Source organism: Equus asinus, chromosome 21 (genome assembly GCF_041296235.1).
Source record: "Equus asinus isolate D_3611 breed Donkey chromosome 21, EquAss-T2T_v2, whole genome shotgun sequence".
Lineage (NCBI taxonomy): Eukaryota > Metazoa > Chordata > Mammalia > Perissodactyla > Equidae > Equus > Equus asinus.
The window spans coordinates 76966145-76992784 of record NC_091810.1 but is presented as its reverse complement, the minus strand read 5'-3'; the positions used below and the strand labels follow the sequence as shown (position 1 = coordinate 76992784).

Genomic DNA, 26640 nt, shown 5'->3' with positions numbered 1-26640 from the left:
TTTAGAGGTTAAGTAGAAGAGGAGGGGCCGGCAGAGGCGAGGGAGAAGGGATGGCCATGAGGCAAGAGGGAAATCAGCGGGTGTTGGTGATCAGCAGGATGTTGGTGAAACCAGGAGAAAAAGTGTTTCAAGGAGGGAGTGGCCAACCAGCTGAATTCTGCTGAGAGGTCATCATTGGTTTTAGCAAAATGGATAGTAAGTGACCAAAATGACCAGCTTTAGTTCATCACTGGGAGTGAAAGCCTGATGGGATTGTGATGGAGAGAAATGGAAGATAAGAAAGTAGAGCCAGGACCATATGTAACTCTAGACAATTTTTTATGTGAATGGGAACAGAGAAATGGAGTGATAGCTGGATTAAGGGTAAGGCTTGTTTTGTTTGTTCTATTTTGCGAAGCAGCAAAGCAGTGGTCAAGTGCCTGGATTCAAATCTCTCCTTTGCCTCTTACTAGCTCTGGGACCTCAGTTTTCTCTTGTATAAGGTGGGGATAATAATACCTGCCTTCTAGGGTTGTTGTCAAGATGGAATAAATCAAGGTATGTAAATGCCTGGCACATGGGAAGCGCTGCACATAGGTGTTTGCTGCTGCTGTTGCTTCATGTGAGGTGGGAGATCCGAGTGCTCGCCTGCTGTCTTGGAGCGGAGCAGAAGGGGGTGATGCGTGAGAGAGGGTACCTGCTGCAGTGAAGGCTTGAGAGGGCCGTGAGGAGACTCAGCCAAGTGGACGGGTTAGCCTTTGGTAGGAGCAAGGAGAGTTCATCTGTCATTCCAGGAGGTAGTGTTGATGGGCGTAAGCCACTTAAATTGTACAGGTGACAAAATTTTGTGGTCTTTGCTTGCCAGTAAATCACTTAGAAAACCAGTTTCTTTTAATAAGATTCCTACTCATCAAATTGGTAGTCTGACGCAATTTAAATAACATCCCTGGGCCTTAAAACATCATTTTCCATTCTTGATGATGACTATATTTTCCTTCAGCTCTGAAATTCCCTGTGCCCTAACTGTATTTTTGTGTCAAGTCATCTCTAATCTTGGCTTTGTCTAAATTTTTAAGCCAGCAAATGAATGAATGGGAGTGAACCAGAGGCAGCCAGCCAGATTTCCCAAAGAAAGACCTGTTCCCTGTACCAAGATTTTTGCAGCAGCAATAACATCAAAATATCCTGCATAAAACCAGCTTTTTAAATCAGCATGATGGAATTTCCTTTTAGATGTTAAGTCTGCCAAAGCATTAAAAATCTGTGCTAGTAAAAGTTGGCAAATGTATTATTATTTTATTGAACAGTAGAAGAGTCTAAATGTTATTTAATGGAAAACTTCACTTCCTGCCATGTGTTTTAACTTAGGACATGGCTAGTTGAGGTTTCAGTTGCAAAATCTTTTGATCCATTAAGTATGAGAGCAAGTACAAATGTTAAAACAGAATTTCTCCTTCATGTTTTGCTTATTCAGTAAAAGTAAAGAAGGCGTATAACAAGGGCCCTGATTACAGATCCTAAGTGTATGAAACTAGCTTCAGAATAAAATAGAGACGCAACCTTCAAAAAGATTTTGCTAATGTTTTTAATCCACATTCCTAGAAATCTTTATATTGTGTAGAGTATTTGTATTAATTAAACAAAGTGTTATGAGGGAGGCATGTCTTTAAAAACCATGAATTGTGTAAGGTGTTTTGTGTTGCCAGTTAGAGCAATTTTGCCCAGATTATTAGGACTAATAACAATAGTAAGCATATTACTTTTTATATTAATTCCAGTAGGCATAAAGCATCTGGGAACATTTTTGGTCATAGAAACTATCCAAAAGAAAATATGACTTTTTCAATAGAATATATAACTTCTTTTCCTTCTTCGTTGAATTTCATATTTGGACGTTGGCAAGTGACTGGTAATTTCATTTCATGTAGTCTGACATTTGATTGTGAAGTATTCTCACATGTTTCAGCTGAAACTCTGTACCCGCCCCCACCCCCGGCCATGATTATGAATGTTGGTTTCCCTGCCACAAGGTGACTCTTTGGGATATGTTTAAAGCTTATACATAGCTAGTTTTGTTAATGAATCTGACAGATGCCAGTTAAACTGTTATAAATGAAATAATCTACTGCTTGGCTATGTTTTTACAGATTATCATATTGAAAGAAAATAATTAATGTTTTTAAAATAAACACTTCTTTTTTTTAAATGTAAAAAAAATGAGAATAATAACGTAATGGAGAGACCCCTGATGATTCTTACTACCTGTCTTTGTACTAAGATTTTTCAGATAGAGTGTGTGGCAAACAGAGGAACCTTCCTCCTCTGAAGGAGTCCTTGCTTGCCCTGACCTCTCCCAGAGTTTCCAACCTGAGTCTAGATTTTCTGTAGTGGTTTTTTCCCTTTTCTTTTTAAACAATAAAAGGTTCCTGAACTTCTGCTAACCTTTGTTCTGGAAACCAATTTTAAGTGACTGTAACTTAGAATTTTCATTCATTCTGCAAATATTTACTGAACCTTACTATGTGTTGGGCCCTGTGCTTGATCTAGGGAGTTGATACAGATGTAATGGCATGTATAATAATAAACAAATAAAGGAGAGCATATCATGTACTAAGTAAATACTAAGAAATTAATTATAATTAATGCAATAAAATACATTATAATTGACAATGAGAATTTACTATGGCCATAAGTGCTTTGCATATATTATCATTGAATCCTCCCAACAAGTCTCTGAGGAATAGGTGTTGTTATGCTCATTTTATAGCTGTGGGGGCTAGGTAATGTGCCCAGAGTCACTTAGCTGCTAAGTAAGTGGAGGAGCCAGGATTAAATCCTAAGCAGTCTAGCTACAGAGCCCATGCTAACAGCCATACTATGCTGCTACCTTTCATTTTGCTGCTTAATTGCTTAAGACGAGCAAATGGCATTAGATATCATGTCTGATGAAACAGCTTATGGGAGCCGAGAAGCTTGTTTTGGAGAGGGTGGGCGGAATTAGGATAGGTAGAAGGTCAGTAGTGGAAAATCACCCCCACTTGCTCTCAGGGAGAGGAGGAAGGGAGTATTGGCAAAAACACAGAGAAAGAGAGAGGCAGGGGACTTCGCAGGAGAGACAGAAAGGTAGAAAACTTGAGGAGACGCATTGAGATGGTGAGGGAGAGCACCAGCTCTCATGGGAATTTTCCAGTGGATTTTTAAGGATTGTCATCCACTGATAGTTTTATTAGTCCTAGTCCTGTGGGATAAAAGGTGCTGAATGAGCTAGCATTAGGGTGGGGGGTTCATTGACCTTGACAGGTTTCCAGGGCACCTTTAGGTGAAGTCGTGAAGGTCACACCATCAAGGAGAACAACTGTAGTCAGTCACCTGCTACTGATTGGATTTGCTGCCAGAGTGGAGTTGAACGGAAGCAGGAGGTTGAAGAGTCATGTGCTTTTTCCCGTTGTGAAGATGTTCCAGATTTAGGGAGGAAGAGAAACCCAAAGGCAGAAGAAACAAAGAATGAATGAAGTAGAGACGTTTTGAATTTGAGGGGTACTGAGGTATGGATGGCACTTAACTGAAGAGTGCCTGACTCAGACCTTTTTAGGATTTTCTAGAAATCAGATACATCATGCAGAATAGTGCTTCTCAAACTGCTTGGAGGGAAGGGCTGTTTTGTTGTTTTAAGGTTGTGGACTGTTTATATTTTGTAAAATATAATAAAAAATTAAAACAGACATAAAGAGTACAAACCCAATTTGTTTTCTATTAGATTCAACAGATGAACAATTGTTCTGTGAAATCGCTAAAGAAAAAAAAACGTTTCTAAATGCTTACTTTTAATTTCTGAAATTAGGTTATCCTGGACTCCTTGTAGGCTGAGAACAAACATAGGCTGCTAGCTGCCGGGGGGCCTCGCTTTGCCTGCATAGTGCTGACAGTGAGCTTAGGCTCAAGGGCTCCAGTTCCCCCAGCACTCCCCAGGGTGTCCAGTCCAGTCCAGGCACGTGCTAGACATGCATCAGAGAAATGCTTGTTAAACAGTTTCTTTAAGAGATGAGTTTTGTATGCAGAATAAAATTCAATTCGTGTGCTTTATCTTGTTTTGCAATTTCAAAAACCACATCTTTGTAGATTTCAAAAAACCTTAGTTACCAGAAAACCACAATTTGTTCCTCACATTGTGTACACACTCACCTCAGCCACAGTTCCTCTTTTGGCTCTAGGTCGTGTCAGCAGCTAAGGTGTGTGGAGCTGCCTATGAGTCGCCGTCCGTGAAGAGGCTCCGCCTGCTTGTTGCTGATAAAGATTTTTCCTTTAAAGCTGGCCAGTGGTAAGTGGCTTTTCTGTTTCCTAAGTGTTGTGTGTGTTCAAGAAGGTGCAGCAGAAAGAAGAGGTTGTTTTATCTTCAGGAAAGGACTTCTGTGGCCAGCAGTTCCTCCCATGGGGTAGGAATTCTAGACCGTGTGTTCAAGGTGAGCCTCTTTTGGCATGGAGAATCTGATTCCTTTCCCAGCCTCCAAGCCCACCTCAGTTTTGAGCCCATGACCCTCTCTCAGTCATATTTAAAACTGCTGCCTTGAGTTTTCCCGAGTGAAATGAAGCAGCTAGTTCTGTCCATGGACCCAACAGCTCTGATAACAGCTCTGATAACAGCTCTGATAGTTAGCATTCTGCAGCAATGGTTGCTAATAGAATGCACTGCCATAAACTAATCTGCCTGAGTTATGTGTTGCTAGGGATTGATACTTTTTTAAAGATTAGTCTTCTTTATGTCGGATACAGAGTAGACACAGCAGTCTGCAAAAGAGAATAACTGGTTATGTCACAGAGCCGACCACCCTCTTGACTGAATTCTTGCTTCACTCATACCTTGTCTGGGTTGAGTTTAAATATCTTGCTGAATTTATTATCAGGATTCCCCCATCAGGGCCAGACCACACCACACAGATCATGAGTCTGCCCCATTCCACTCTGAGGACTTCTCGGTATGCTGTCCTAAAGTTCCTGCGAGTGGCCTCACTGAGCTGCAATTTAAGTTGAACTGTAAATAAAGCAACTTGTATTTCCTTAGGAAAGGTGTGTTTGGGTGTATGTTTCCTTTATTTAAATAAAGCATTCATTTCTAAATGAGTTTCTGGCATGTCAATCTTGGTAGTATTTCTTAGGAGTCACTTGACTAATTTTGGCAGTCCATCTGGAAATGTGGTTTTGTTAGAAGGAGGATGTGTGATAATAGCAAGTGTGATAATAGCAAGAGTTAGCAGTCTTGTGTTAATAGTTTGCCTTTGAATTTAGAACTAGAAAACAAGATGCTGATTGCAATAATTTGCGTTTGTGAAGCAATTTACTGCAATCTTTGCACATGTTCAGTGATACATATTAAATGCATTTGGGCTGTTGTAGGGGGGTGGGCAACATTTTTACCCTTCAAAAATAGTTTAGCAGTTATTACATTGAGAAGTGGAAACTTTAATTGTAATGATCTGTTTTTCCATTTTTTCCCTCCGTGGAAGTGTTTGTATACCGTGTACATTGCTGTCTCTGAGCCTTCAACTCTGAGTTGTGCCAAGACTCTGACCCATCTCCTGATTAGAAGAAGCCTGTGCATTGGTTTATAAAATGCTGCTACCGTGCTGTGTCTGCAGGTGTGTTAGCAGTCCCAAACTGCAGTTACCTGTTAAGAAAGATGTCTCATTCTCTAGTGATGTGAATAGAAATAGGATCTTGTTGTGATTCCAAAATAAAACTAATCAGGGTTGGAGTTACGTATCCTCTATGAGGGAACAGATTTGGTCATTTCACTGACGTTAGGACTGGTTTTAGTCTGTGCCCGGCCCACTCCTGCTTTAGAGGGCAGACGTGCAGGTGGTCGTCTCTAGCTGGTACGGGTGACCCTTTCCCTGCCAGGTGTCCGTCAGCACTCATTCCTGGCACCTGGATCCTCCCCTTTTGAAAGATTGCACCCTTTTTACCAACTCACTGTATGGCTCTGCGGGCTGTGAGTTCTTTGGATATTTGACTGCATGGTTACAGAATGGCCACTTGCTTAGGTTAGTTGGGTCCGCTCCTTCGTTGCGGTTCCTGGGAAGGCTTGTGCTCTAGGCTCTCAGATCACCAGCTCGGTAGTTACCTGCATGTGGCGCTTTGGGGAAGATTGCAGGGATTAGGGAGAGAGGGAGTGTGGATGTGGCTGCTGTGCAGTTTGTGTGTTTGGGGTTATGGGGTGGAGTGCTGCTGGAGATAAAGGACAGGGTAGCTGTTGGGCTCACCTTTGGGGTAGGAGATTGGGCATGATCCCACGCTTCTGGATTCTTGACCAGTGGCCTCCTCTAACACCTGCCAAACTGCGGGAGAGGCTCCAGACCTGCCTATAAATAAATAAAGGAATGCTCTAGAGCTTTGGGCACAGATCCCCAGGTAGACGCCTTCAACACAGAGCCAGATTGGCCTCTGGGGTTCTTCCCATGCTGCACTGTGTTCTTATTGGGCCCTCCAGAGGGGACTGTTTCCTGTACCAGGAAACCAGATCCAAGAACTCAGGCAGGCGAATCCAGAGAGAAAGGCCTAGGGGAGACCCCCTCAAACCCTTTCTCACTCCGGCGGGGCTCAACCTCTTGGGCTTCGCTCATCAGCGGGTCCACCACTTAGCACCAGCTCCCTGGTGAGTCCTGCTCTTGACCTTCTCAGAATTCTTCCTCCCTGGGGGTGGAAAGATCGGCACTACGTCTTGGGGCTGGAGTGTGCCAGCAGCAGTCCTCATGCAGTGTGTGAGTGCCCTGAGTGGCCAGATTGAGTGTTCCTTGTGGCATTCACTGCTGTGGGCCAGCTCCATCCCCCGAGGGCAGCTATGTCACAGTGTCAAAGGCCTCGTGCTCTGGAGCCTTCTCTGCTCCCATGTGTGCTCTTCCACCTGCCAGCTCTGTGATGTGGCAGCTTCCTTCTTTCTCTGGGTTTCAGTTTCATGTTGTTCAAGAGGGAACAGTAATATTCCTGTGTCTTGGAATATGTCAGATGTTCAGCACAGTGCCTGATGTTTAACTTTGCTAGTTTTTGGTTTTTGTTATTGCCAGTGTTTCACTCAGTCATTTAGATCATTGGTGCTGGTGAGGCCCAGGGGACAGATGCCAGTTCTTATTTCCTTGGCCAGTTCCCCTGCAGTCAAGTTGTTGACTGGAAGAGTGCAGGCCAAGTAGGAGCGAGTGCCCGCACATCACTGCAATGACACTACCCAGGCCGCAGTGAGTACTCGCTCCACATGGGCTGTGCACAGCGCACCACCCGAGGGGAAACAAGGTCAAAGGGTTTTGTAGAGAAAAGTGTGTCTCTGACTTCATATAAGGTAACATAATTTTTATGCTTGAAAGTGACTTTGGGCCCTACTAAGAGAAGGAAGATACTAAGAAGAAACAGATTAGAGGAGAAAGATTAGAGAAATCAAACTCTGCCCCTACCCTCTCGACGGGCCACTGCGTTGTAGACAGTATGCAGTCCGCACGGCTGTATTGGCAGCCCTGACTCACATGACCACGCACAAAAAGCACGGCGTTCTTTGGCATCATTTTTCTGTGTCTTCCTCCCTTGCTTGTCTGGTGAGCGCTGTGTGTCTTAAGACTCCTCTGTGAAGTCTGTCTTAATTCTTTTACCACTGGTAGAGCTGACTACTTCCTCTGCTCTCTTCCCCCTACCTCCCCAAGCAAGTTTTGTCATAGTTTATTTAATCATATTTATTTGTTAATTTTCCCCCCAGTAGAGTGAGTTTATTGAGGGCAGGAACCAAGACGCATTTGCCTCTTTACCTCCAACAGTGACCACGGTGCCTGCACAGAGTAGGCAGGTGCTGGCTGCAGTGTTTGCACAAGGAGTGAGTGTGGAGCTCTGAGGACTGTAGCTGAGAACGAAAGTTTTGGGATCTCCTGGTAAAGCATTGTCATTTGGCCACGGTTTGTGCACCTGCTGTGTGCTGGGCTCTGGGGCTGCATCTGTGGACAGGACAGGGCTGCCAGGTGTGTCACTGTTAGATATGGATATGTGTGCCTCACTACAGAACTAGGCTCTTCCTCTCAGTTCTTCATATACTCACTCATCTGGGTGCAGTAGGTGCCTCAGCTCGTGACTCCAGGAGTGCTAATCCTGCAAAGGGCATTTTTAAAGGATGTGTGTGTTTTTAAAACTTACTTCTTGCACAAATATTTTATTAAATATGTATTGTGCATATTTTCTTAAATCCATTCAGATGAGATTTTTATGTCATTTGAATTCTGTAGCATTTAATGGAGTCCTTTTTTCTGAAGGTAGCTTTCCAATGTTTCTAGAGAAGAGAAATTCTCTTTCACTCACCTGAGAAAATGGTCTGTATCAACGTCAAGCAGCAGAGGGTGCTATAGTTCAGGAGATAAAGCAGCAAAAGTAGCTCATTGATATATTTATTTTTTTAAACATGGACACAGTGGAGATGCTATATACCTCCTCTTTGCTAGATTATAGCAACTGGGTTAATAAATGTCAACTGTTTGCCTCTTTCAATTTGCATCTTGTCTGAAATGAAATGAAATAGAAATTAAAGTGTTTATGGAAAAGAGTCCAGTGAATATAGGCGAAAGTAGGCTAGGGACCTTTTCTGGAGTACTTCCAGTCCAAAACTGATTGTTAAAACTATAAAAAAATGACCAATATTTAAGGCAGATCAGAAGAGAACACCTTTAAGGTCATAGATCAAATCAGTAGAGAACAGCGTGTGCTTTTCTTGTAAGCCTACTGGTAGGAAAACAGCTGGGGGAAATGATACTTTTGCTCTTTGATGGCTGAGAAACATCTAGATTGGATGTACAGGTTTCTTAGACATGGGGATGAGAATTTTTTCCCAGGTTCTAGTAAACCTCTCTTTCTTTGGCATGTAACTGGGTTTGTTGGATTTTCTAAAATCCTCACCAAAAAAGAGTTTTTGTGGCATAGGATTATCGAAGGCTTGAAATTCACAAGAGTCCTAACTATAGGAGTGTGGTTAGAAGAAAAAAGGAAACACAAGACTTTTGGACCCTAGAAGGCCACATCAGCCAGTGAAAGAGTTTTTGTTGCCTTTTCTTTGGATGTACTTTTTAAAAACTTTTGTTGAGATATACTTTACATATCATAAAATTCATCCATTTAAAGTGTTCAATTCAGTGGGTTTTAGTGTATTCACAGAATTGTGCAGCCATCAGCACAAATTTCAGAACATTCTCATCATCCCAAAAAGAACCATGTAACTGATATCATTCACTCTCTATGCTCTCGCCCCCTCAGGTAACCACTGTTCTGTGTTCTGTCTTTATGGATTTGCCTCTTCTGGATGGTTCATATCAGTGGAAGTATATGATACATGATCTTTTTTGTGACTAGCTTCTTTCACTTAATGTAATTTCAGTGTTCATCTGTGTTGTGGCATGTGTCAGTACTTCATTCCATGGTATGGACTACCACAGTTTGTTTATCCATTCGTCAGCTAATGGACATTTAGATTGTTTCCACTTTTAGGCTATTATCAATAATGCTGTTATGAACATTCATGCACATGTTTTTGAGTGAACATGTATTTTCATTTTTTTGGGTACGTACCTGGGAGTGGAATTGTTGGTCATATGGTAACTGTTTAACATTTTCAGATGCTGCCAAACTGTTTTCTAAAATGGCTGTACCATTTTACATTCCCACCAGCAGTGGATAAAGGTTCCAGTTTCTCCAGATCCTGACTAATACTTGCTGTCATCTTGTTGATTATAGCCATCCATCCTAGTGAGTGTGAAATGATAGCTCATTTGTGGTTTGATTTGCATTTCCCCAGTAAATAATCATGTTGAGCATCTTCTCATGTGCTTATTAGCTATTTATATATCTTCTTTGGAGAAATATGTATTCAAATCTTCCTCCCATTTTTTATTTGGGTTGTTTGTCTTTTTATTACTGAGTTGGAAGAGTTCTTTATATATTCTGAATACAAGTTCCTTTTCAGATAGATGATTTGAAAATATTTTCTCCTGTTCTGTGGGTTGTCTTTTAACTTTCTTGATAGTCTCATTTGTAGCACCTAGTTTTTAATTTTGATGAAGTCTGGTTTCTCCATTTTTTCTTTGACCCTGTGTTTTTGTGTCATATCTAAGAATCCATTGCCATGAAGATTTACTCCTGTGCAAATCTTCTTCTAAGAGTTTATACTTTTAGCTCCTACGTTTGTCTATGGCCCATTTTGAGTTAATTTTTGTATATGGTGTAAGGTAGGGATCCAACTTCATTCTTTTTGCGTGTGGATATTCAGTTGTCCCAGCTCCATTTGTTGAAAAGACTATTCTTCTGCCATTGAATTGTATTGGTACCCTTGTTGAAAACCAGTTGACTTTAAATGTAAGGGTTTATTTCTGGACTCTTAATTCTTTTCCATTGATCTCTATGTCTGTGCTTCTGCCAGTACCACAGTGTCTTCATTACTGTACCTTTATAGTAAGTTTTGAAATCAGAAAGTGTGAGTCGTCCAAATTTGTTGTTCTCTTTTAATCTTGAATTTTCATATTAATTTTACAATCAACTTGTGAGTTGCTACAAAGAAACAGGTTGGGTTTTGATAGGTGTTGCATTGAGTCTGGAGACCAGTTTGGGGAATATTGCCATCTTAGCAATATTAAGTCTTCCAATCCATGAAGATGAGGTGCGTTTCCGTTTATTTAAATCTTCTTGAACTTTTTCAGTGTTTTGTAGTTTTCAATATATAAGTCTTATACTTCTTTTGTTAAATTTATTCCCAATTATTTTATTCTTTTTTATGCTATTATAAATGGAATTATTTTTCTTAATTTCACATTTAGATTGTTCAATGCTAGTGTATAGAAATAGTTGATTGTTATATATTGATCTTATATCCTGCAACCTTATTTGAACTTGTTTAGTAGTTTTAATATCTTTACAGTAAATTCCTTAGGATTTCCTGTATGCAACATCATATTATCTACAGCTTCTTCCTCTTCAATCTGGGTGCTTTTTATTTCATTTTCTTGCTTAATTGCCTTGGCTAGCCCCTCTAGGACAATGTTGAGTGAAAGTGATGGGAGCAGACACCTTGTCTTGTTTCTGTTCTTAGGGGGGAACCTTTCAGCCTTTCACCATTAAAGATGTTAGTTATGAGTATTTTGTAGATGCTCTCTATCACTTGAAGAAGTTCCCATTTGTTCCTAGTTTATTGAGTATTTTTATTGTGTAAGGGTGTCACATTTTGTCAAATGCCTTTTCTACATCTATTGAGATGATCATGTGGGTTTTGTCCTTTATACTGCTGAATGGTATATTACATTGATTAATTTTCAGATGTTAAACCAACATTCTATTCCCAGGGTTTTTGCATCTGTATTCACAAGGGACATTGGTCTGTAGTTTTCTTGTGATATCTTTGTCTGGTTTTGGTATCAGAGTTATACTGGCCTTATAGAGTGAGTTGGGACATATTCTTTTCTGTTTTTTTTTGCAAGAGTTTGTGAAGGATTAGTATTCGTTCTTCTTTAAATGTTTGGTAGAATTCACCAGTGATGCCATCGGGACCTATGCTTTTCTTTGTGGGAAGTTTTAAAATTACTAATTCAATCCTTTTAGTTGTTATGGGTCTGTTCAGATTTTATTTTGTTTTATTTTTTTGCTGAGGAACATTTGCCCTGAACTAATATCTGTTGCCAATCTTCCTCTTTTTGCTTGAGAAAGATTTTCCCTGAGCTAACATCTCTGCCAATCTTCCTCTATTTTGTTTGCGGGATGCTGCCACAGCATGGCTGCCAATGAGTAGTGTCCATCCTTGGGAACCGAACTCAGGCCACTGAAGCAGAACATGCTGAACTTAACCACTCAGCCATGGGGCCAGACCCCAGGTTTTATTTTTTCTTGAGACCAATTTGGTAGTTTATGTCTTTCTAGGAATGCATCCATTTCATGTAAGTTATCTAATTTTTGTCTCATAGCTCATAGAATTCCCTTCTAATCTTTTTTTATTTTTGTAACATTGGTAGTGATGGCCCCTCTTTTATTCTTGATTTTAGTAATTTTCGCTTTTCTCTTTTTTTCTTAGTCTAGCTAAAAGTTTGTCAACTTTATCTTGTTGCCCACTTTTAAAATTGCTTCAGCAATAATGATTTATTTACCTTTCCTTTTAGGGTCGATTTCTTTATCCCAGGAGTCTCTGTGGTTGGTGGTTTCTCAATATGCTCCAGCCCCAGACTGCTAGAACAAGAGAGAATGATAGATTTGGCAGTGAAATATACAAATCACCCTCCTGCCCTCTGGATTCACAATCAGGTGAGCAAACTGCCCATTTAAACTTGGAAATCTGAGCATCTCTGCCTCCCACAAAATTTGTGTTCAGCTCGCTTAATCTACGTAAGAAACCTAGGCCTGAGTGAAAGGGTACATGCTCACAAAAGAGCTCCCCCTACATCCAGAATTCAGACTCCAGGAAGGTCAAAGAAGCAGAATCTTTTTGATGCATTAAGGATGACTGAAAGATATTTGGGGACCTGGAAATATCCTCTAGGTTACCAAACAATATTCAGTTTATACCACTTTAGAAACAAAACATTTTACTTTATATGTAAATTTTTGAAAATTGGCTCTGTATGTCATGTAAATGGTAAATCTGTAAATCAGATTATTTTGTCCTAGCCATCCTAAATAAAGGAAATTAAACTATTCTTCTGTCATTATTTGTAGGGTTAACAATCTCTGAGCACATACTGCTGGTGCCCAGAGCTGAGCACTGCTGAATCCATGGTGCCATTGCCTCTCCATTTCAGTCTCTTGAGAATACTTCCCACAGGGTTCTGAGAGAGAATCCACATTTGCTGCTAATAACTCATGCTTCCCCATAGGACTCAGCACAATCCCACGTGAAGGTTCCTGTTCGTTACCTACTAGAACTCTGCTAACAAAGAATGAGCTCAGAACAAATCAGTTATTTGTCTTCTTAGTTTTTGACCTTTGTCCCCTTGTTACTGCCATCCCCTTCACTTTTAGAGGTGCCTTCTATATTTACTAGTACCCCTATCCCATCCCCGGCGTTTTCTTATCCCCTTTACCAAAAAGGAATGCACCAGTACAAATATGATTTAACAAACAACATTCTCCCCTTATTTTCCTGGAAATGATGAAGAATCAACAAAGGCAAACAGAAAACAAAAACGCTAATAACTTTATTTTCAGCAGAACTTGGAAACACACTTCAGTATACTTTTCAGAGAACTGTTATGTTCACATAGGAACCTCAGGGGAATAAGTAGAGGAGGGAGGCCAACGACAACAGATCTCATAGAGCACCAGCCAGATAGCACGGGACTGGGAATGGGGCGGAAACTTACAGCCTCTTGTGACTTTGTTAAATTAACATTTGCTAAGTAGAGCCCCAGGGTGTTGGATGATAAGCCGGTTCACCAGAAGACCACATGAGAGATGGAATTAGAGAGGTTTATTATCACACATCCTGGAGGAAGTGCAGGGCATGCCTCAAGGTCCCACATGGGGAGATCGAGGCAGGGTGCAGGCAGAGAGAACAACAGGACCTAGGGCACATGCCTTTATTAGAGTCCGTGGGTAGAGTGCTTTGGGGTTCCCAGGCAAAGGCCAGATTGGTCAATTCAAACCAAAAAGAGTAGGGTTTTAGTAAGATCCATGGTGATGTTGTCTAAGGGGCACACAGGCGGAAGTCTCTGGGGGATAGGGGAGACTGTCGATTACAAGGGCCATTGGGGAAGTCATATGAGGAACTTACATTTACTTGTCACTCTGCAAGTGTGCTTGCCTGAAGAGCTAGTGTCAGTTTAAGGTCCCCACAGGCCACTTCACTGAACAAAATGGATAGCAAGGTAGCAATACCATGGAGTAGCTTATCCAAACTCTTGGCATAGCCCATGTCTGCAAAAGAGGGTGTGCAAACAAGGTTGAGTTAATCGCCACAGAATTCCCACCTGGATGCAGTTAGGTTCAGTTAGGAGACAGGGTACACAAAGAATCATTCAGACAAGCCATATTTGTAGGAAGCGATATGTCCTCATGGCTGAAGAGAGCTTTTGTGTTGTGAAAACCAGCTAGCTTAGGACATTCTCTTGGCCCATCACCCAGAATAGGACCTTCTTGCAAATAGTTGGTCCCCCCCCCCAAAAAATCCCGATTCATCTCAATCTCATGAAAGAAATCAAAGAAGACATGAGTAATTGGAGAGACATAGTATGTTCATTGATTGGAAGACTCAACAGAGTAAAGAAGTTGGTTCTCCTTAAATTGATTTATAGATTTAACAACACCTATCAAAATCTCAGCAGGATTTTTTTTAGATACAGATAAACTGATTTTAAAATTTATATGGAAGGGCAAAAGAACTAGAATAGCTAAAACTGTTTTGAAAAAGAATAAAGTGAGAGGAATCACATTACTCAAATTTAAGATTAAAATAAAGCTACAGTAATTAAAACAGTGTGGTATCGGTGAATAGATAGACACATAAATCAACAGAACAGAATAAAGAGTTCAGAAATACACTGACACACATAGGCCCCTTTGATTTTTGATGAAGGTGCCAAAGAAATTCAATGGAGAAACGATAACCTTTTCAACAAATAGTGCTGGAACAATTGTACATCCATATGGAAAAAAAGAACCTAAATCTCACACTTTATATTCAAAATTAACTCAAAATAGTTTGTATATCTAAGTATAAAACATGAAACTGTAAAAATTTTAGAAGAAAACATAGGAAATATTCTGAACTTGAGGGTAGGCATAGACATGACACCAAAAGCAAGATCCATAGACGAAAAGCTTGATATGTAGGACTTAATCACAATTAAAGACTTTTTCTGCAATAGACACCGTTAAAAGAATTTTAAAAAACAAGCTACAGACTAGGAGAAAGTGTTTGCAAATTAGATATCCAACTTGTATCTAGGACTTGTATCTAGAATATATAAAGTACTCTCAAAAGTCAGCAAAAAGAAAACAACAAACAGAATTTTAAAAGAGGCAAAGGATTGAACAGACATTTCACTAAAAAGGATATAAGGATGACAAATATGACAAATAAGCAATGAAAAGATGTTCAATATCATTAACCATTAAGGAAATTAAAACCATATATAGTGGGGTATCTCTACAGACCTTTTAGAATGACTAAAATTAAAAATACTGACAATACTAAGTGTGACCATATATGTAGAACTCTCTTATATTGCTAGCAGGAATGCAAAATGCTACATCCATTCTGGAAGACATTGGGCAGTTTCGTATGAAATTAAATATACACTTACTGCAAGACCCAGCAATACCAATCCTGGGTTTTATCCTAGAGAAACGAAAGCTCTGTTCATGTAAAAACCTATACACAAATGTTTACAGCAGTTCTATTCATAATTATCAAAAACCAGAAACAAACCAAATGCCCCTCAGCAGGCGAATGGATAAACAAACTGTGCTACATTCATACAGTGGACCACTGTTCCGCAGTAAAACCGATGAACTGTGGAGGCGCAAAACAACTTGGGTGAATCTCAGAGGCATTGTGTCAAATGAAAAAAGCCAGGCTCAAAGGTTACGTATTGTACAATCCCATTTATGTCACATTCTGGAAGACAAAAATACAGTGATGGAAAACAGATCAGTGGTTGCCAGGGGTTAGGGGTGAGGAAGGGTATTAGCATACAGGGATAGTGCAAGAGAGTTTTTTGGGGGGTGATGAAACTGTTCTATACTTTGATTTGGTGGTAGTTACACAGATCTATGTATGTGTTAAAATTCATAGAACTCTAATGCCAAAAGTAAAAAAAAGGTTTACTCTAAGATAAAGGTTAAAAAGATTTTTAAATTTCTAGGGACATAAAAAATATTTATTCTTACGGTTTGCATGTCAAGTTGTGTCTGTTCAGAATAACCCCCACTGCCCGCCTTAGCGTTTCCACTGTAGGTGTATCCTCAGGTTTTTACCTTCCGACCTTCCGAGTCCTTCCTTTAGTGTGGCCTCAGCTGCCTCATTCCTTTTTAGATTCTCTTTAGATTTTACACCCATTACTGTCTCTAGGCTGCGTCCTAAGTCTCTAAAATATGCCGCTGGGGTTTGACCAGCAAGGTGTCCATGTGCCTCATGCTCAGTGTCACAGTGAGCTTAGCCATCCCTGCTCCCAGTGCCATGAGCCCCCTCCATTTGTCAGCCTCCCACGTGACCTGACCTGGTCCTGGTCCACAGCCCCTGCTTGGTTTCATGCCTCATTGGCATTTCAGTGAGGGAACTTAGTCTTAGAGGCTGTAGAAGATCTCCAAGTGGCATTGCTTGAATGCACATCCTAATTGTAGTGCCTGCTCAGCTCTGCCCGGCGGGAGTCGCAAACAGCCTTTATGGAGTCAGATTTTTCTTGGAACCATTCTGAGGTGGCTATTTTCCTCCTGAGGATTTGTCTTATTAAGTTATTAGAGTGGACAATGGGGGCACGTGAATGTCTGGGTGGCAGCAGGCTGCTCTGTTGGGACATGGGATAAAGTGCCATAAACGTCTTCCTTTATTTTATCTGCTTTGGCTCAAGCTCCTGGCAGGGTAAAGGTTGCTAGACGGCTATTGTGTGCTGGGCTCCAGTTGCTGTGGAAAAGTTGTTTATTTCACAAGTAGAAAATCTATACCCAAATTAGATACATTGCTGTGTAATTGAAGGTAATGCCCTTTACTCACTTCCGTATTATACTGCGTGTACTGTGAGTCTCATGCTCATGCCACCCTGGCAGTTTTTATTGATCAACAAAAGACAAAGATGGCTTTTGATTCTTTCCAGATGCTAGCAAATTAGAAGATAGACCCACTGAAGATTATTTTGTCACTAAGGAGACGACAGGCTTCTTGAGTGTTATCTTTCCCTGGGGCACATTTTCTTGCCAACTTCAGGGTTGAAAATACTCTGGTTTCTAAAAACAATAACCTAAAGACTTCGTTGTCATTATTAAGCATGCTGAAGATGACCACTGGAGAAAATTCTCTCTCTCTGATTTCTTAGTCTCTTTTATTCTTAGATTCTTAGAGATAAAGAGCGAAGTATAGAGGCAAGCGGGGGTGGAGGGGGGAGCACAGAGATGAAGTCTGTTGTCATTGTTAGGAAGAGCCCCTCGGATCATAGATTCTGTCCGTGGGACTTGGAAGGAAGGGGCATTTAAAGCACTTCGGTAGCCCGTGTAGCGAGTCCTAGATTGTAGTTACTCCTAACAGAATGCTCCCCTGCTGCTAATTTCTTTTGTCAAAAATGAAAACCCACTTACCATCCTTTATGTAAAAAATCTCCTACATATTTAAAACAGTTAAGTTTAAATAGGTTTTTTCCCCTCAGAGAAAGGATTTCCATTCATCCAACAGTCCTTTACCAAAAAGGACCTGCTTTGTGAATTCAAATAATTTTCCTTTTTTCTTAGGTTTTCTCTAAGATTAACTCTACTTTAAGCTGTGGAGTCCCAGATTAAATTGCTGTCAAAAAGTACTTGCTGCTTACCTGCCATGCAAGGGGCCAAGGTGTGAATGCCAAAGATTTGTTCTTCAGAAAGCACTTGATAACGTTCATACTTCTTAGGAGGGTGTTTATCTAGTTGATTTAGGTCAAGATTGTGTGATGGAATAATCCTGTGCTCTTAGGATAAATTTATTCCTAGGGTTTGTGTTTTAGTGACAGGGAAGAAGGAAGCTGGCAGCCCCAGCACTTTTCCTTCCGTGACCAAAGACCGAAATACCCTCTTATATGGAGTTTGATGCCACTAGAGACATCTGCCCCGCACTGTGTCATGTGATGCGCATCTCAGCTCTGTGAGGATGAGGGTGGTACCCATTTTTCAGATGCACAGCAGAGGCTCAGAGAAGTGAAGGGGCTTGCTGGATTTCAGAGGGGCTGTGATTAAAATTTAGTCTTCTCACTCCTAGATCAGTGGGTTTTTCTCCAAACTAGGGGTTCTCAACCCTGTCAGATCCAATGCTCCCTTTCTAGAACTATCTTGAAATGAAATTCAAAGTTAATGAATCAATGCATAAAAATTAAAAAAAAATAACAGTTTTCAAAGGAGAAATAAAGGAAAGTGATTCGTAATCAGAGACTGTGTATTTCAATATATAAGTAGTTGGGCATATCTAAGCTAGAAGATAGAATGAAGTAGATGGCTGTCTGCCAGCATAGAGTCACTGTGAACACGCTGTCTGCAAATGCAGATGGTACAGGTGGTCGTATGGTGACAGAACCATACACACATGTCACAAACTGGGATGTGGTTTTCCAGAACAGTGAATGTGCTTGGTGAAGTTCTGAACCCAACCCAGTACAGTCTACATGGCGGTTACATTCTGGAAAGTTGGGTCAGATCTATGCACAAAGTACTTTGAATTTTTTTCTAAAATGAGTTAGGGTCTGGTCTCAGATCATTGCAAACCAGTGTTCGTCCTACATGTACGTCCCATGGGTCATTCAGAGTCTGTGGGGGGGCAGTCCCGTGCATTGCAGATAACAGTGTGCTGCTCAGCTGGCTCTTGGAGTCAAAAAAGCCCTGATTGGTAGCATTTGCTGATTTCTCTGCTGTTAGTACTCCTACAATGGCTGATTTCAAACTACTAGTAGAAACCGGCTCACAAAATGCCTGCAGATTTAACCATCAGCTTAGTAGCAGCCAGCCAGCTCCAGCACACCACTCTTGCTGTGCCCTCTAGATGCCACTTGGGTTCCCCAAATCACTATAAGAATAAAATAGGGTCACTGCAAGTTTCCAACGCCCCCTTCCCCTGCTGGGGCAGTATCGCCCCCATGGAGAACCAGTGCATTCAGCTCTGATGGTATTTCTGGTGTAATTGACCCCACCAAACAGTAGAGGCCTGACCTGGATGGGTGTACATGGTCCTCACCCCCTGCTGTGACGCCTCTGGCTGCCTGTTTTTGCTGCTCCAGGGAGAAGCGAACAGTCCTGAGCAGTGCTGCCGTTCTGGCCTCAGCCTGTGGAGCAGGTCTGCCACCAGGAGGAAGCCCCCAGTGCCTATGCTCCCCAGCCCTGAGGAGCCAGGGCAGCCACAGTGCAGTGACACTTGCCCCATCCTGCCTCTCTCAGCTCCATGGCTTTGGTCAGAACACAGGAGCACCACTCAGAAAAGGAAACTCCCACTTCACAGCTGTACCCTGAGTCCAGTGCCTCTTTCCACAACCCAGTTCATCATCTAAGAAGTTAACAAATGGAAAGATGGCTGAAGCGAGCCTCCTTTTCTCATACTGGAGTGGCTGTGCAGTATGGATCAGCAAGGTGGAGTAGCAAATGGCCTGTGTAATAGACAAGTGGAATCAATTCACAGGGCTCTGGGAAAATTGAGAGCAAGCTGTAAAACTGGTGCTACACACTGATAAAATTGCAGGAGGTAGATGTAGTCAGTTTCATTAAAGAACATTTGGTTTAAGACCTGTGCTACAAAGGACTAAAGGATCTTTTCTTTCCTGCCTTAGTGTACACTTGACTCTGAAGTGGCCGTGAGAGTGGGTGGAGAGTTCTTCTTTGACCCGCAGCCTGCAGACACCTCTAGAAACCTCGTGTTGATTGCAGGGGGCGTTGGAATTAACCCTCTGCTTTCCATCCTACGACACTCGGCAGATCTCCACAGAGCACAGGCAGACAAAGGAAGTGGATATGAGATGGGAACAGTGAAACTCTTCTACAGTGCAAAAAATACCAGCGAACTCCTGTTTAAGGTAAGGGAGAAATGTGTGTTTCATAGCTTGCTGTAAGCAAACTTGTGTCATGGTATTCCTTGTCCATGGAACTTTCTTCTCTCAGTTCTGTCTTCTCTGCACCGGTTCAAACAAAAGGCTTGACAAGGCTTAATTGTGTCCAAATGAGAATTAACGAACACTCTTACACCAGACAGTTAAAACGGCTCGTGTTGAGGAGGCTCCCAGGGGAGTGACAGGATAGGGCAGGTTTGGTGGGCTTGAATCCAGAGGTAGATGAACTGAAAAGTCACCAAGGCCCTGAGATTCCAAGTCAGGAGACCTGCAAGTGGGCTCGTGTGTCACAGGAGTAGGTGAGGCGTCCATAGTTTGGACCCAGCTGGGTAAATGAAACCCCCATCAGTCGCATCTGTTGAAATTAAGAACATTCAGGAAGGCTTTCACTCGGATTGCTTTGCAGCTGCAAGGATGTGAACAAAAGAACAGAAACAGTTAAAAGACACAACTGTGGTCAGTGAAACTGCTGCTTAATTGCCAATGCTTGAGAAAAAGGAAAAAGAAAAAACTCCCGGGGCGTTAGTAATATGCTGGTTAGCATATTCAGATTTCAATTAAAGCCAAATAGCCCTCTGTACTCGGACGCTCTGGCCTGCTAGGCTGCAAACAATATCTCCCTCAGTAGAGCGCGAGCGACAGACGTGTACAGAATGGGAGTCGAGGTTCGGCGTCAGTGGTTGTGCACATCTGTTTTGATTTTTTAAGATTGTAGTGTGACCAAATATGTTTGACATTCCAGAAGAATATCCTCGATTTAGTAAATGAATTTCCTGAGAAGATTGCATGCAGTTTGCATGTTACCAAGCAGACTACACAAATCAGTGCAGAACTCAAGCCCTACATCACGGGTGAGTCCCCTGAAGATGTTTTGACTATCTCCACACAGTTATTTGGCGGACACGCCAGCTGATTGAGCATAGATGCCTTATTGCTGGGAGTTGCCGGCTGGGAATGTCACTACCTGGGGAATTGAGAGATGATTCATCATGGAGAAATAAAGAGAGATTTAGTTGGTTTTACTTATTATATACAGGTTTCCTACTCCCCACATTAAAAATTTATTTTCCACATTTTTGTGGAAATGATCTTTGCATCATCACTGTAGCATGCATACAAAGAATTTATATTCCAGCTTTGACTGAATGGATTCCATTTGCCATTAATGGCCATTTAAATTACTCGTGGTTTCCCCTGCTTGGAAGGATTTTTCACAAAACAGTTTATTTACTTTGTTGAAGGCAGTTTTAAATCTCTACCAAAGATCAGTGAGCTGGCTGGCTGTGTCCGAAGAGTGCGTTATGCTGAGCTTCCCACTTTACTTGCCGTAGTTTAGGAAACCTGGAGATGTACCCTCTGCTCGGGTCTGGCCCCAGGAGCCAACAGGAGCCATCATGTGAATGACTCTAGACTCATTAAGCTTGAGTTACTGAAAATATACACTGTTGTGGTTAGTCCTTACTCATTTCAATACAAACATGTCTGGCTTAATTTGGTATTTATCTGTTTTTTGGTAGAAGGAAGAATAACGGAGAAGGAGATAAGAGATCATATTTCAAAAGAGACTTTGTTCTATATTTGTGGCCCACCTCCGATGACAGACTTTTTCTCCAAGCAACTGGAAAACAGCCATGTTCCCAAAGAACACATTTGCTTTGAGAAGTGGTGGTAGGGAGTGGGCACAGACAGAAAGGAGAAAGCTGTGAGATCTGCTGAGACAGTAACAGATGTTGTGTTGTAGGATTTGTGGCAAGATGAACTTACCTCTGCTAAGGCTTATTTTTTAAGGCTGTGAACTAAGTGACCAGCTGGAGAATAAAGAAGAGCCAGTGACAGACTTAAATGATAAACTTTTTGCAAAGACTTCATTGATTAAACTCTTTTTTACTATATTGACTTTCTTTTATTAATAACTATTTGATTTTCTCATGATGTACTTTGAATTGGTCAATATAGATTTTCTTTCCCCTTAGGGAGAAAAAGGACATATATTTACATTTAATCATATGAAAATGTGGTTTTTCCTGTGAAAAGTGGGCTATCGTTAAATTATTTGACAGGAACTATATATCTTACATTCAATAAACTGATAATTTAAACACATGCTTAATAATTTTATGTTGAAAATTCTTTATAGTCTAATGTCTTCGTTTACCTTACTATGGCCTACAGCCTTGTTTCTTTGGACCATCAAAGTTGCGTTTGGAAATAGAAAATTGTTAGGAAAACTGCCTTAGGGAATTGAATATCCAGCATATTTGCTTAATTTTACTGAACATCCTAGGTGCGTATACCCTGGCTAATTGTTAGTTTCTTCTTAGATGAAGCCTTCTGTGCTCTGTGTCTTGGCCGACTGCCTTAACGCTACGTGTGGGAGGCGGCTTCTTGTTTGGGACAAAGGCATTGGGGACTGCTGTGTCCATGTTGAATCTGCCTTCAATGGCTGGGCTGGCTGGCTGGTGAAACATGCTTAGGAGTGATTAGGGGGTACAGAACTGTTTCCAAATGCTGCTTCTCCACCTTTTTATTTCATTCCTTTGCCAGGGTTGTTTCTGGCACCAGCAGCTCCTCAACACATACTTGTTGAATGACTGAAAGAAAGCACCTAACATTTAACTCCTTGTCAAGCCTGAGGTTAGGAGGCAGTCCCCAGGATGGGTAGAGAGGATGGTGGAGCCTCATTCCAAGGCTGCTCTGATGAAACTGCTAGAAAGCAGACTGTAGCTCTTAGCTTTGTTTAGATTTTTAAAAATCTAAAAGAAATCCATGGGCTAAGGCCAGGCCATCCTTTCTGTGACAGGCAGGCTCGGGCCCAGGACTGCCTGCTTGCAAAACACTGTGAGGGTACAGGGGGTCTGGGAAGAAGGACAGATCAGTGCTGGGGACCCAGGAGCTCCAGCTGCGGAGATTCTGTTCTGGAGCTGACGAGAGAAGACAGCTTGTCCTTCTAATCTCTGTGGCTGCAGGCCTCACAGGGACTTTGAAGCTTAAATGCATAATTGGTTTGCAGGGCCTGCCACTGCTGGCATTGCCATTGTAGCCTCTGCTTGTTTTGAATTTTGTGAAGTTTAAAGCAGAAATTATTTGTCAACTATTCAGATCCCAGATTTGAATTCAGCAGGAGGAAAGGAGGGCTGGTGACCTGATGGGAAAATCAAATTCCATTCAAGGCAGTGATCATCAGGAGCGTTTGGGAGGTGTAGAGAGTGTGAGAAACTGACTCTATGAGGAGCCCTGACTCAGCAGGTGGCCGAGGCTGGGCTTCAGGGCTGAGTACTCACGGGGCACAGGAGCATAGCACAGTGAGATTCAGGGATGTGGGAGCAGCAACCTCTTGTGCCAAGCTCCTTCTCTTGTACCAGCTGGCAAAGGCAGCTGGCAGGGGAAGAGACAGAAAGGTATGGAGAAAGTGCCAACCTTGGGCCTCTTGTGTTGGGAGTGGAGGTGCAGGGTGATCATCTTCAGTGCCACATAGGATGGGAGCAAGGTGCTGCCCACTGCCTCTGTCCAACCAACACCACGGCCTCCGTGACTGCTGTTGTCATAGAGCAAGGCCCACCTGTCCTGGGGATTCCAGCTCCGCCCACCACCCTGCCAGCGACTCACTGTCACCATCTGCACACTGTGGAGATGGGCCAGGTCATGACCTTTCCCTAGACTATAGCTCCTTCTGATTCTGTTGTTTCTGGTGCTGAGTGCTGAACAGTATTTCTGCTCTGCTGGCCCGGAATGTCCTGTTGCCCTCACCTACCAGGCCAGTCAACATCTCTGGTACTCACATTGAGCTAACTCGGCCAAGGTGACTTGGAATTTATAGTGTGGTGGCTGAGAATGTAGTCTAGTGAGAGCCTTTGAGCCAGACAGCCTGAGTTAAAATCTCAGCCATGTCACTTACTAGGTAGATGACCTGAGTAAGTCACTTATGCCTCAGTTTGTAATTACACTTGCAACTGCATATAAAATAGAGATAATAATGCTACCTACGTCATAGGGCTGCTATGGGGATTAACTGGGATAATACATGCAAAGTGCTTGGCAGAGAACTGCCTGAGTGTGTTATTAATTTGCTGTTCCTTGTCCTATTCAGAAAGGATTTCAAGAGGCTGGATGGCTTAGGTTTAGTCTACTCACCTGTAACCATCATGCAGATAGGGCCTTGCGTTGTTCAGTGCTGTGCTTGGCATATAATAGATACTTAATAAATATTTCTTATGTGAGTAAAAGAGCCTGCCCCGAGCTAATGACTGCATTAAAGGAATTCTGAAGGATTTTTCTGGCCCTATCAGTTTGTGAAAAGATGTTTCTTCTTGTGACATGAGACCCTTTCACAGTCTACCCAAGAGACAGGTTAGGCTACTATATGAGCTTTCTCAAATTTTAAGTGTTAGTATGAGTACCACTGCTTGCCAGAAAACAGATCAATTACCAGGTCTTTCCCAAATAGTCCACCATTAAAGGGCCTTTCAGTGAGGCCCAGAGCCCTTCCTCACCAACAGGGTGTCTGCAGGTGGACGTGGAGCTCTGAGATTAGGATGTTCCCTGGGACCCTGATCCTGGTCAGTAGCCCCTACGTAAAAAAAAAAAAGAAAAATTTCAAAGGTATGCCGAAGTAGAGAAGACAGTAAAATGAACTCCTGTGCATCCATTACCCAGTGTCCGTGATTATCAGCATTCTGCTGTTCATTTTTGTCTGCCCTCACCTTCGTTGTGTTTTGTTGTTGCTGGTGCATTTTGAGGCAAATCCTAGAAACTATGTCACATGACCTGTAAACTCTTCAGTATATCTTAGCAGACACATCACTGCAACATGACCACAGTGACATCACCATACTCAACGTGAGTAACAGTGATTCCGTAATAGCATCTGAGACCTTTCAGCATTGTTTCCCCCTCTGCCTCAGAGTCCGCACGTTGCATTGGGTTGATAGGTCTTCTAAGTTTCTTTTAATCTATGGCACCTTCTCCCTACTGCATAGACACAAATATAGACACTTTTCTCCCCCATCATTCGTTGAAGAAACTGGGTCATTTGTCTTACAGACTTTCCTACATTTTGAACCCAGCTTACTTCCTCAAGGTGTCATTTAACATGATCCTCTATCCTCTGTATTTGATGTAAACTGGTAATCAGGTCTAGAGCTTACTTAGATTCAGATTCAAGATCTTTGTTTGCAAGACTACATCGTAAGTGGTCTTTTGTGCTTCCTATTTCATCACATGAGGAGGCATGTAATGTCTGATTGTCCCAGTTTTAACGTTGTTAAGCTTGATCAATGGGTTCAGCTTTCATCAGCCTGATCCATCCAGTATAAAGTTCTCTGTCAGCCTTTCGCCCAATTATCTTAGTAGCTGGTGATCATTGGCTATACCTACTATTTCACTAAGGATTAATTGTCCATTTCTATCATTTTTCCTGCATTTATTACCTGTGATTCTTCTGTAAAGAACTTTCCCTCATTGACTTAGCCCTAAAATGAGTCTGAGGAGGGAAGACAGGATCAATGCTTGATTCTTTCCCTTATTGTCTATTATGAGTTGGTGCCCTAGCAACCTCAGTGATGACTGGTGAGATTTTTTTAAAGTATCATTATGAAACTCATGGCTTTTTATACATCTGGTGGTTTTCATCCATTGCAGTCAATTTTCCCACGTTCAGCTTGTTTTAGGTTGCTCCTGCTGTGTTAGTGGTCCACACTAAGTCACGGGGGTTGATAATGTTTGGAGCTCCTAGAGTTGCAAAAAGTGCTCTAATAAACAGGAAGGAGGAAAAGGAGATGGGTGTGGTGTCAGGAAGCCACATGAAGAAAATGTTTCAAGGAGGATGGACTGGTCACCTGTGTTGTTCTGCTAATAATGACAGGAAAGATGAGTTCTGATGAGCAGCCATCAATTTAGCATCTGGAAGGTCTTAGTGATCTTAATCAGATGGATGGTAGAGTGAGAACATTGGAGTGGGTTTAGAAACAGCTGGGAGGAAAGAAATTGTAATGAGTGAGTGTAGAAAATAGTTACAAAGAATTTTACTGTAAAGGGGAGGAAAAAGATAGGATGGGAGCTGGACTTCATTTTTTTAACTCATTTTTTAAAATTGTCATTTTTTTAAACTTTTTATTTTGAAGTAATTGTAGATTTATAGAACAGTTTCAAAGGTAGTACAGGGTTCCCATATACCCTTTACCAGCTTCTCCAAATGTCAACATCTTACATAACCATGGTGTATTTATCAAAACTAAGAAATTAGCAGTACAGTTAAATTGGTACAGTACTATTAACTAAACCACAATTAGTTTCTTTAGGATGAAAGAAATAACAACCTGATTGTATGAAAAACCATGAAAGAGTCATTTAGTGGGACTTCAGTTGGGGAGGTGATAACTCTTTCTAGAGGATGATAAATTGGTTAACTTATTCATTGAGCATCTACTATTGCACTGTGTTAGAAATGAAAAGGAAAGTATAAGACAAAAGTTATCTTGAGGAGCAAGTTAAATACTTTGGGAAACTATTTTTTTGTGATTGAAATGGAAATGCTTTGGGGGAAAAATGATTTTTTTGCAACTATCACTGATTGAAAGAGAAGCTATGGAAGATGGCTGTCTGGGTGAGTCATTGGAGCGTTGCTATCCTAAGGGTGGAGGAGCGGGAGGTGGTGGAAAAGGTTGGGGAGAATTGTTATTACTGGACGCATAGCTGCAAGTGCGTATACATGCAAAGATGTGAGTACCAACATACGCGTGCGTGCAGTGATTGTCAAACAGTATCCAATGTCACGTGCCTGACATTTCTGCCTGACCTTTTTTTTTTCTTTCTGAATGGAAAACAGCAATTTCCTTTATTCCTGGGCATTGCAGATGATCATATGCTGATAATTTAATCTGAGAGCTCTTATTTCATTTTATTTTAAATG

The 26640-nt window shown here is 41.6% G+C and overlaps 1 protein-coding gene across 2 annotated transcripts in view; it reads left to right on the top strand.

Moving 5' to 3' along the window:
- Positions 1–21836, top strand: part of OXNAD1 (oxidoreductase NAD binding domain containing 1) — a 41464-nt gene extending 19628 nt beyond the window's left edge. For both annotated transcript variants that reach the window (XM_014842170.3, XM_014842169.3), the window contains 5 exons: positions 4191–4297; positions 12132–12273; positions 19458–19700; positions 20476–20584; positions 21251–21836. In XM_014842170.3, coding sequence (XP_014697656.3) covers positions 4191–4297; positions 12132–12273; positions 19458–19700; positions 20476–20584; positions 21251–21405 — 756 coding nt within the window. In that variant the 3' untranslated portion in view covers positions 21406–21836. The remainder of the gene's footprint in view (positions 1–4190; positions 4298–12131; positions 12274–19457; positions 19701–20475; positions 20585–21250) is intronic.
- Positions 21837–26640: the final 4804 nt, after the last annotated feature.